The 12666-nt window shown below is 37.0% G+C and overlaps 1 protein-coding gene across 1 annotated transcript in view; it reads left to right on the forward strand.

The window, feature by feature from the left end:
* The window catches only part of LOC107567780 (contactin-associated protein-like 5), a 72703-nt gene that overhangs the window by 9774 nt on the left and 50263 nt on the right, over positions 1-12666 (forward strand). Inside the window, exons 2-3 of the mRNA XM_016253529.1 lie at positions 6026-6136; positions 7308-7501. Coding sequence (XP_016109015.1) covers positions 6026-6136; positions 7308-7501 — 305 coding nt within the window. The remainder of the gene's footprint in view (positions 1-6025; positions 6137-7307; positions 7502-12666) is intronic.

The following is a 12666-nucleotide window of genomic DNA, read 5'->3' on the forward strand; positions in this document are numbered from 1 at the left end:
TATAATTGAGAGCAGGATAATACAATTACATTGATACCAAATACACATTATCATCGAGGGCCTGTTTTTGACAATTAATCTTTTCCTAACACGACGACACAGACTGCAGAACAAAAACAAAAGCCACTTGATCTAAATGAAATTGGTTATTCTATGAGAAGAGAAATGATGAGAAATGAGAGCAAAGTTCAGGAGAGACACTGAATTACCAGCTAACGTAAAACTAAGCAAAACTACTAACTGACAGAGCCTAGTTTGAATTACAGTGTGTGCAATTGTGTGTGCAAATGTTCACGTGAAATTTGGAAGTCAATGTGTTTTTTTCTGGTTTTAACATAAACACACAAGCATTCAAGACATGCACACACTGAATAAACCGTCAGAATGCTGTTAAAGGTGTTCACATGTTGAGCAAAGTATAATATGTAAATTGGAAAATTCTTGGAGTAAACCATGATTAGCATACAGATTTTGCCCATATTTTGTTTATTTAATGTATTCATGTCAGTTTGCATTCAGAAGTCAAAAACAAAGAGAAACCGCACAGAGATCTTTTCTAATAACAATCTACGATATAGCACTCACCTCAACGGTGATCTTTTTTCTCTGTCTCTCTCATACGTTAAGTTAGAAAGTCTGAGTCATTCTATTGAACCAGTACATTTATACGGTTTGAGGAAATAAACAGATACACAAACTGATTCACTGATTTGACTCACTGTACCATCGTTTGGGTATTGGTTACATAAATTAGGGCGTGTTGTTTTATTTGGAAGCGTGTAAAATTACTTTATTTGAATGCATGCTCAAACAAAGTGTGGTGGTGTAATATGAATTACATTTCTCACAGCTAATGAGACTTTTTAATTATGATGTAGATAGAAATGAGAGGAATAGAGATCATAGTCAGGAAGAATGAATGGGTTAAATCATAAAGGGCTTGAATGGCGCTGTTAGAGCGTGTGACAGTGTGATCAGTATAATCCCTGAGGAGCTCTGATGTATTACGGCTGATATGTAATAGACACACCAGGAGAATAAGACACTCAGATGTATGAAAACAGCTTGATCCTCTTCATTTGGCTGTTAAATCAGTATTACAGGCATCTGTTCACATACATGATATGAGTGCAGTCAAGTCAGGTCACGCAGAGGGTTTTTGCAGCAATATGGAATGTTATTTTACCTCATCTGCACTCAAACCTTGTTTCTTCATTGAGCTGGAAACATTGCTCAGCTCCCTCCAGCCTGTCGTGGACACCGTTTGAAACTGAATGGATTCCCTAAATGAACACAGCTCTCGACTCGCAGATGGCTGGAATGCAGTGATTATTGTAATCGCTTGGCGGCCGGTTTTCACTGTGTCCTCGCTTGCTCTACAGCAGATTAGAGGCTCTTGCTGTGCACTGGCATGGAGACGTGGAACAATGGGGAGAGAGTCGGAGTCCAAGCAGATCTGCTCCCCAGCCTTACCCGGATCAGTGGCCTGTGAGTGCTGACACACTCAGATCGCTGTACTCGTAATCTGCCACTCCACACTGGAGGCACAGTAATCCTAAACGCAGCTCAACGAGCGCACAGGGAGAGCTGGCGCCGCCACAGGCTTTCTCTAAAAGGTCTCGTAAGTTTGTGCAGTTTTGATTCCTTTCCTTTCATCAAAAGATTCAGATTAGGTCAATAATTTGCACTAAATTCCAGATCGACATGGATCAGCATGAGTGTCTCTGAGTTTTATGTAAATTACACTGATACTAGTGACTTTTGGAGAGCGCTCTCAACACATTAATGAATTCCCTTACATGTCCAGTAAAAAAAGAAGCAACTTTGGCATTACTATGCAGGATTTTCTTTGTCATCAAATCTTTCCATTTTGCGTATGCCATATTGATGCTTACACCCATTTTTTGTCTCTGTTGGTCTTCTGGCTTCTTCGGTCGTACAGGTACTGATTCTGTCATTGTCTCCTCTGGTAAAGCATGAGATTAAGTGCGTTCTAGTGATTGCATCATCAAACGACACAATCACTACTGTATCTGCAGACCCTATGGAAAAAGAAGTAGGCTTACAATTAAAGGGATAGTTCACCCAAAAATAAAAATTCTGTCATTAATTACTCACCCTCATGTTGTTCCAAGCCCGTAAGACCTTTGTTCATCTTCAGAACACACATTAAGATAATTTTGATGAAATCCGAGAGCTTTCTGACCCTGCATAGACAGCAACACAACTACCACGTTCAAGGCCCAGAAACGTAGAAAGGACATCGTCAAAGGGGTCATGAACTGCCTTTGTTTTTATTTTGTACTGTTCTCTGAGGTCTACTTATAGTGTTATCAAGATTTATACATCAAAAACATCATAATTTAGATGTAATAGGCTATTTTCTGTCCTGTTTTAACCCTCCTCATCAGAACGCTCTGTTTGAATAGGCATGGCGGGAAGTAAATGCTCAGTGCTATGATTGGCTAATAGTTGTGTATGCTTGATAGCGTACATTCCTCATAGATGGACGCTGCTGTGATTTAGGTTAAAATGCATAAATAACTCAATACATATCAAACATATCAAACATATCAAACAATCTGTAAGAACTGACAATGCAATAGTGACCACGTAATGAAAACAGTTACTCAGACTTGTGTGTTACTACATTACTGTCGGATCCAGTATCGTCGGCACAGCATAATCTTTTAGTTTCAATCTTTTTGAAAATATTGCGTCGAATTGTGCCTTGTTTGTAAATGAATCCGCAATAAAATTAAGTGAACAAAGGACAGAGTTCTTACTGATGCAATCTGGATCTTCATTAAAAATAAAGTTAATTCACTCTTTCCTAATGCTGGGATCAGAAGGAAGGCAAGGCTAACACTGTTTTTCCACAACTTGGCACTGCACAGCATCTTATTGTCTTCAGAGCCATCTTTATTGTTTAGTTTCTGCATAGTTTGCCTCTCTCGTAAAGACTACAAGCGTGAAACGGTGGGCGGGGCTAAACAGGCAGCGATGTAGGGGGTGGTGCTTATCCACACTATTACATCACAGATTAGAACATTCCAAAGGCTGTAATTTTTGCAGACTACCTTTAAAATAAGCTGTTTTTACACTAACAACAAAGTTTTGAGCTCTGAAACTTACAGGATGTTTTTATAGTACAATGACAATGACCAACAATTCGACGCATGCATGTGTTGCTGCTGACGTAAAACATGTTGAACACGCTGCGCATTGTTTACAAGCAGAAGAATGCACATGCATGCATCATGGTACTCTCATGAATGGCGGTGGATGGTGACGCGAAGGAGAAGAATTGTTGAATAAAATAGTTATTTTTGTTTTCTTTGCACACAAAAAATATTCTTGTAGCTTCGTAAAATTACTGTTAAACCACTGATGTCACATGGACAATTTTAACAATGTCCTTACTATATTTCTGGGCCTTGGAACATTTCAGTTGCGTTGCTGTCTATGCAGGGTCAGAAAGCTCTCGAATTTCATTAAAAATATCTTAATTTGTGTTCTGAAAATGAACAAAGTTCTTATGGGTTTGGAACGACATGAAGGTGAGTGATGACAGAATTAATGACAGAATTTTCATTTTGGGTGAACCCTTTAAGCATACTTTTAAAAAGAATACATATTATAGAAATAATATACTTAAGTGCAATTAAGTAAAACACCCTTCTGTTAAAATTATAAGCAAGTACTTAATTATAAGTGCTTCTTTAAAGCATAACAAAATATTACTAATTACATTTAAAGTTATTTAAGTACATTTTAAGTAATTTGAAGTAAAGCTTTTCGTTTGGCTTTTTAAAAGTGCATGGGAGTGTGTTAAGAAACAGTCATGAAAGTTTATTTCATTAATATATTATCAGCAAGCACAGTTTTTAAGTGCACTACAATTAAACATTCAATACAGTTAAGCGCAATTCTTTTTCACAGGGTGAGGTGTGAGGATTTTCTCTGATGTTTAGTCAAACACAACAGCTCATTGCATTTCAACATGTCAAAACACATCGAGGGGGGTGACCTGCACCATACAAAATTAAAACCCTTCTTTCTCATGTGAGTGTACACCATTCCGATCACTATTCACAATAGAACAATTTGTTTCTTAATGTGTAAAACTTTTTTAATTAGCACCAAATTAACTGAATGCACCTTTATTGCTTACTGTGTACAGAGACTATAATCTATATTTCTAATAAATGTCAAATACATTTTTTCTCCTGTTAAATGTCAGTGTCGTGCCAACATCATCTGGCAAAATTACTCAAAACCCAAATTCCCATAAATGGATGAACATTCATTACTTTCATCTGAGGAATTCATGCAAATTCAGGTTTGAAGGGTCTGCTTGAATAAGTGCTTTTCATTTCCTAATTATTAACGTTTCATGGCAGCCTTCACCACAGCAGGTTTTTTTTGTCTGCTTTTGTTGGTCTCATCACTGCGAATCTGCAAAGATCAAGAGAGCTTGAACATAAAAATATGACGAAAAGATTCAGACACTGCAGTGACTTCACATATGTATGAAGGTCAAAAGTGGTTAGCGCTTAGCAGGAGGCTAATAGCTGAACATATGTCATCTAAATTTAAAAGGAGGGGTTATCTGGAGCATGCAGCATTTGTCTGTGATGCTTTCTGTGATTGAAATACTTCATATCATTCATATACAGAATGTATAGATCAGCCCCTGTGAACTTACAACTGATGACTATAATTTCATGATGTTCATAACTATTAGTTTATTTAAGTGCCCATTTTAAGCCTTTGACTCTTGCTTGTAGCATTGGACGGCAAGCATAAAGTACGCCAGAATTTTTTAAAAATGGAAATGTCTTTGTGGAATGTAACACCGGTAGGGAGCTGACCGAGAAATCCCATGTGTAATTATTGATATTCACTTACCCTTTCATATCTCTTTCTTCCTGCCTCAAGGCCTTTGCTTGCAATGCAAAGTAATTCACATCATTTGGGGAGCTGTAATGAAAACCGCAGTGAAGGAAGCTGAGCATCTCTAGCAGACACCCAAGAGAAGGTTCAAGAAGAGTTTGTCGACATGCTAATTAAATTCATTCAGATTTTAACTCATTGATTAAAAACATGCGGTTGTCTTTAGTTCAGAATGGCACATGTGGTGTTTAATAGTAGGTTTTGAAGTTATTATGCCCTGAAGCCATTGGAGGTCTTATTGAGGACACTTCATGTGGGACATTGGTTCTACAGTGACAAGTTTCATTGACCTTGCAAAATAATGTTTATTTTTATGGGCAAGATTTTTACTAAATGTTTTTGGAAATTTCTAGATTAACGTGTATTTGTGATGAATTTTGTAAAATAGAATTTGTTTCATGGTATATAAATGATTACATGATAAAATAGCACATAACCTTTTCCATCAGACAGTAAAGTCAAGACCCCTACTGTGTTTTAACCCTAATTATGACACTTTTACCAAAGTACAGCGGTATATTTTGCTGTTACCATAGAGATAACCTTCAGCAGTTGCTTTCTTGACCCAGAAACCTGTTTTTCTCTCCATCTAATTTTTAAGCTTCTGACCAAGAAGCCATATTTTTTGTGTATAATTACAAAGATTATACAAGCTCTAAAACATGTAAAACCATGTCAATGCCAAACCTTTATATGTGCATTTGTTTAATTTTTTTAACAAATGCAACAAAAGATTTTTTCTTCAGGTTGTCCTTCAAATCTACATGTAATAGAATGTTGCAATTTCTGAATTTATTAAGAAAAAAGTTAACTTAGTTATTCAAACTCTTAAAATGTTGCAGCTAGGTTTGATATGGACAAAAGGGGTGCATAAAGATGGATTTACCACACAGTTCCACAATATCAGGATTATTTGAAGGTATCAGTATTAGTGAAGAGATCCATCTCACCTGTCTGATGGAAAATTATCTGAACAGAAAAGTATTCGTCTGAAGAAAATTTGTAAGTAGAGGGGTTTATTTTCACATGAGCTAATATGTGTCTGTTTTATATTTGTTGTGTTATCCAGACAGCTGTGATGGATCTCTGGCATCTATTCTGCCTGCAACCTCCTTTCAGAGCTCTTCACATTTCTCAGACAGTCGGGCTGCATACTTTGCCAAATTAAACAAAAAAGATGGTAAGTTTAAGTTCTCATTTGCATGTTAATTCACTCATATGAGTCAATTAAGAAGACAATGTAAATTACAATTGGGAAATTTAAGCCTTCTTAGTGTTAGCCTTTTATTTATGAGCCCTTGAGGGCTCATAAACCCTTCCTTGCCTGTAGTGTACATGCTTATGACTGATAAATAATTACATAAACCCAAACAGTAAGAAAGTATAATAAATGCTGGTGAGAATAACAGACTTATTTAAAAATCATTAAAAAAAACTTTTTAACAGTAGCGTACAAGTTCATGTTTTAAGTTTTTTTTAAATTACAATATTATATACAATTAAACTATTTAATGTTTTATACATTTTTGATCTAATATTATCAAGGTAATGTATCAAGAATATTTTCATAATAATGCATCATCATCAGAATAAACCCTGTGTCTAAACGTTTTGTTTAAAACCATATAAATAAATCATAGGGCAAAGAAAAACTTACAAGATGTAAATATTTACTGCATTCATGTGAATTTAATTCATGCCCAAAATTACAAGAAAGAAAACCATAACTCCAGAAAATTGCAGGTTTGAGACATTTTTGAGCTTTCACTCTTGCCCTATCTGTGTCCTCTGAGCTATTTATAGATGTGACCAACCTCTACCGCCTGCATCTGTAACAAACTAAATAATTCCTCTCTCCAGGGGGTCTGTGTAAACGCTGCTTCTTTCAAGTCAGAGGTCCCCAGTTTAAAATTCTGCTCTGATCTGCTCCCGTGGTGTCCGCAGTGCTTGAGTAATGAACCTCTCTGCCTGAGTCAGACCAATTTCTCCATACAGTGAGCTTGAGGATTGTGGAGGCAGAAACGCATCTTTATATGGAGCACATGTGCTGGCAGCTCTCTCTGATCCAAAGTGAACGCTGTACATGTTAAGTGAGGTCAAGAGGTCAACGCTTCTTGGCTTGTTTTGGAGTGGAAGCTGTCTACTGATTGACAGCAGCTCACCCCCTGAATACAAAGCCAACTGAAAGCCAAATTAAAATGCAGTTTTGATAGTTTCATATAGTTGCTCGAATGAAAGCCAGAGCCAATTTCTTCTCCCATTCGTCTTGCTTTTCAGCAAGGACATCGTATGGCACTCAGAATCGAATAATGTTTTGATAAACGTTGACAGAGGTCTTATGGGTTCTTTAGGAGGAGGTGGGTGGAGCCCAGAGTCAACGGACAGGTCGCCCTGGCTGCAAGTTGACCTCCAGGACAGAATGGAGGTGACAGCGGTGGCCACACAAGGCCGCCACAGCAGCACGGATTGGGTCAGCGCCTACATGCTCCTGTACAGTGACACCGGACGTGTGTGGAAGCAGTACATGTTGGAGGACAATGTTGGGGTAGGTGTGCGTATTTTGGTACCATTTCACCCCGGCTCATTTTGCAAAAATAACTGTCTGTGCATTATTCCACTTACTACATGGCTGCTTATCTTATAAATAAAGAAATGCAAATGAAATATTGATTTTAGTCTAAATCATTGTATTATGTGAGAGGAAATAGACTGTAGAGTGATATGTGATACAGCAAACTAGCACAGCGATAGGAAATTGACTGTCTGGGGCAATGGTAAATTATACAGTTTAGCAGTCATTATGCAAAATTATTACACGGTGTACTGGAATGCTCAATTCTGATTGGTCAGTCATGGCATTCTGCAATTGAATATTTTTTTGTGTAATGATCGTTAAACTGTATATTTCACCATTGATCCTGACAACCAATTTCCTACAATGTGCTAGTTCAATGCTTCTGGTATCACTCTGCAGTCTCTTTCTTCTCACATAATTGGATCATTTCAGCTCAAATCAGTATTTCACATCAGTTTATTTATTTATTTGGTAAGTAATAAGTGGGATAATGTACATTCTCCCATCATTAGCGCAAAATAAACCCCTTTAGGGTGATACAAGAGCCTTTTGCTTTGTGCCAGAGTTCTGATCGCCCTGTTTGGATTCAATTTCCAAAGAGCATATGAAAGTAAGATCATTATCCTTTTGACAGTCTTCTTTTGTGGCTGAATATTTACTGATTTAATTGATTACGAATCACCTATGCTGCTGCAGAGGAAAATGACTGTCTTGTTTTGAACATCTTTAGTGCAGCTTATTTCCATGCGCTGAAAAGTTCTGATCCCATTAACCAAACTCTGAATTCAGTTACTAACATACAAATTGCTGCTAGCAGTTTCTGAGATTCCTGAAATAGATCGTTCTAATGATGTTGAACCTGCCACAGCCTCTCAATCATCGCAGGTGTTTGAAGAGAGCTTGATGCTGAGCCGCCAACGCATCTATTGTCTTTGTCCTCAGGCTTGGCCTCTACACTTATAATGCGTGTAAATGATGGAATTTTCATCGTCCCATATCGCTGCTTTGTAATTATATTCAAACGTTGAGACCGCCGCTTTATTAAAGATATAATGACATTTTCAAAGTGTGTTTAATGAAAGGAGAAGATAACAGTCGAGTAAGATGTAATTAGCGTTTAATGTGGTGGAAATGTAGAATAAAGTTGATCAGAAGTGTAAAGGTAACACGCTCAGCAGTGTGAAGCGATCTCTGCTATTTTCAGGTCTGATTTGCTTGGTTTAGTTGAACTACAGACTCATTTTTTTTTTTTTTTACATGAATAATGTCAAGAGTCTCTCTCGGTTTTATTAATATTGCACCAGCACTTGTATTTGATACACAATAGGCTCATTATAAAGCTCTGAATGTTTGACACGATATACAATAAGAAATGGTTTATATTCACTCTCATTCTGGGTCATGTTGTGCTGTCATGCATAAAGGATTGATTTAGTAATCTGTATATAAATGCTTCTGAGGTACCAGTCGATTGGATTTATTTATATTCTGTTTACAAGAAAGTGTCATTCACCAGGTTCAGAAGATTGATCCTTGCCCTTTTACATAAGGATACATCGATTCATCATAGAAAATAAATTCCCACAATGTAATATAAATGTCATATATATTCCCATATGCGAGGTATTGGAAAATATACAGACATTTTCATCAATTGTAATTAAGATTATGTAAGTTTAGACATCCATGTAGTAGTGAGTTGCACCACCAGCATTTATGGAATCGCAATGATTAGGTTTAAATCTTATGTATTCAGTAAAATCAACATATTTCATACCAAATGAAATAAATGCTGTTAATTCTTTTGAACTTTCTATTCATCAAAGAATCTTGGGGGAACAGTATCACAGTATTCACAAAAATATTTAGCAGCGCGACATATTTCAACATTAATAATAGTAATAAATGTTTCTTGAGCAGCTTATTAACATATTATGAATTCTGAAGAATCATGTAAAATGAAGGACTGGAGTAACGGCTGCTGAAAATTCAGCTTTGCTATTATTTCAAAATGTATATACAGAAAACAGATAATAATATTTCAGTATTATAGTACACTCTTAAAAATAAAGGTTCTTCACGATGCCATAGAAGAACCTTTTTGTCTAAATGGTTCCATAAAGAACCTTTAATATCTGAAGAACCTTTCTGTTTCACAAAAGGTTCTTTGGGGCGAAAGAAGGTTCTTCAGATTGCAAAAAGGTAAGAAAGAGATGGTTCTTTAAAGAACCTTTGACTGAATGGTTCTTTGTGGAACCAAAAATGGTTCTTCTATGGCATCGCTTCAAGAACCTTTTGAAACACCTTTATTTTTAAGAGTGTATTGCTGTATTTGTGATCAAACTTATGCAACACTGGTGACCATTTTGAAAGAAGAGACTTCTTATAAAGCCATAAAAAAGACTCCAAACTTTTGAACAGTAATATATGTTTGATACTCCAGCTGCCTCAGCTTAATTTTTTCTTAAGTGTGATGACATAATATTCCCATAGTTTTTGGCATTATTGTGAAAACCCATTATGCAAAGATGGTACATTAGGCTGATATTTTTCCCAGCAGCAACATTTAAAGGCAGAGCGAACAAATGTTTCCAGTCATCAGATCCTCGGCGCTCCTGTATTAGCATTTTTGAATGTATATTTAAAATGCAATGTAAGCCACTTTAGATCAAATGTATAAATATAATGTAAACGTAAAACTGCATGTCAGAATTCTCAGCTTTTCCTTTCTTTCTCTGCTGACTAACTTCTCTTCAAGCTGTGACAAGCCAACAGTAAAGAATAAAAGAGTATTAGACGGCCTCCTTCACAAGAGTGTCACGTTCACGGTGTTAAGGTGAAAAGGTTTGGAAAAGAAGGTGTCTGCTAAATGAAAAGAATGGCTTGTCAATAAAAAAGAATAAGAAGAAAAACACTCCTAATTTGTTGTCAAGACGGTGCTTTGTTTTAATGAGTGTTGCATGTGTATCTGCTGAGGAAAGCTGCCAAATGTTTTGGCCAAAGAGGACGGCCCATCCACAGAGCTTGTTTGCCAACGCTGTATGTCAGAGAAGGTCTTCCTGTAGGAAGGTGTGAATGGGCTCCCCAAAGTGGCAGATAATTGCTCTCTCCAGTCTGCACTGCTGCTGCTGCTGAGTGTGTTGATGTGTAATGGTGTTTGCTGTGAGACAGAGGAGATAGAGAGGAAGAAACAAGCATGTTTTTTAAAAGCATTTATTGCGTCTTTAATCAATAACAGTGAATTTTATGCTGTTGATTTTTGGTTAAACATTTGAGATCCGACCAGCTCATGTCACGTAACGTCTTAATATTGTGGCCCTGGTGAATTGAAGAAAGGCTAGCACTTCAAAAGCTGAAATAGCTGTTGACATGTATCTTGCTGGAGTTTCCCTGACACATTTCATTCTTTGTCTTCATCTTGTATTGGCGTCATCTCCTGGCGGGGAAACAGGATTCGCCTACGTTGACAGAAAATTGCTGACTGCAGAAGCTTTGTGGGGGCCTCACCACGGTCATTTTTTTCATCTTATAGCCTGTGGGGCTTTGAGCTGTTGAGCTGTGTTCATGCCGTCCTTTGTCATTTTCTTTTCACATACAGTCTGTGTGTGAGAGAAGTGTGCTAGTGTCTCTGGGATGTGAGGGGGTAGCCGGAGGAAGGGTAGCCGGATAATTTTTCTAACAGGGAGGATCTGCTCTCTAGAATGACAGGAATCAAACCGGAAAATGTTAACAACATGACAGATGTTAAAACTGACAGTTATGCTGTCATGACATCCAGGTTACCTCTCTATGACTGATCATTTTGCTTTCAAGCAGCTCTATCTTTTTTTCTTTTTTGTTTCCCTTTCCCTTTCTTTTTTTTCACAATTTTTCTTCTTTTTTTCTTTGTTCCTTTTTTCTTTTGTTCTCTTTTTAATTTCCCCCCCCTTGTTGTCTTACATTAGAAATTTCAAGCTTGCATTCTTACCATGAATGTATAAAGCCTGCTTCACACCACACACAATGTTTTTTTATTTTGGTGGTCGTATAAACAGGTTACAGTATTCACACTGTGAGCATGAGTGGAGCAATGTGAATACTGCAACGTGTTAATATGGAGCCTAGCTGAAGTGGGTGTAAGTTGAGTGTTAGCACTGAGCCTTTTTTTACCACACATACATTTTGAACTATTGTGAAAACAATATGGTTCTCCTCATTACCTCGAATGAAATTTCACAACAATCAAATGTTATAATCATAGGGCCAGTTTTACTAAACATGGCAAATTAATGTGAGAGCACAATTTTTAAAACAGCGCCGATGAGCATGGAAATTTCTGTGGGTGATTTAATAAAAATGTGCAATTTAAAGAACACAGTCGCAACATCTCATTTACACATCGACCAACACAAAATAGCCTACCAAGCACAACGCAAATTAGCGTAGTTGCAAATAAAGAATAAAGAAATAAAGAAGCACAGTACGCTGAAAAGAACCGGAGGCCAAAAAATGAAGGGTTGCAAGAAGTTTTGATAGACCTGGTATTGCGTGACTCCTAGTTGAGAGTTCCAAGACGTCTTTTATTTCCTGAAGCAAATTAAAAATAGCAAGTTCGGATAATATGTTCTTCTGGAATTCCAAATAAATTAATACGTGTGGAAAAAAACCTCTCCCTTCTACCTAGGCTCTCTGTTCTCTGTGGTGCCTCCTCCTAGCAACAACAATTGCAGCCATCTCAAACTCAAAATAGTTTAAGACATGCTTTTTTTGGGGCGTAAAATAATGGCGCAAATACCAGTAATTTGAGGTTAGTAAATCACATTGTGTAATTCATTTGAATATTCTCCTCCCATAAATTTTGCATCTGAAAGGGAAACTCCTACAAATGCATTTCAATAAGGTCAGGTGCAAAAATAACTGTGTCCACACCTTTTCAGCGCTAATTCTTCGCTGCTTGTCTTTAGTAAATCCTGACAGTACTATTTTAACGCCAAAAGACGGTTTGCGCAGGGGTAAGCTGTTACTAAAACTGGCCCTTAATGTGCAACTTCTAGTTATTATTGTTTTATTTTTTTATGTGAATTTTTGAACAGAATATGTAGTAAAACATGCCTAGTAGTCCTTAATCAGGAGGGACACACAACCTTTTTTAAACT

This window comes from Sinocyclocheilus grahami, unplaced genomic scaffold (assembly GCF_001515645.1).
Source record: "Sinocyclocheilus grahami isolate Dianchi unplaced genomic scaffold, SAMN03320097.WGS_v1.1 scaffold1187.1, whole genome shotgun sequence".
Classification (NCBI taxonomy): domain Eukaryota; kingdom Metazoa; phylum Chordata; class Actinopteri; order Cypriniformes; family Cyprinidae; genus Sinocyclocheilus; species Sinocyclocheilus grahami.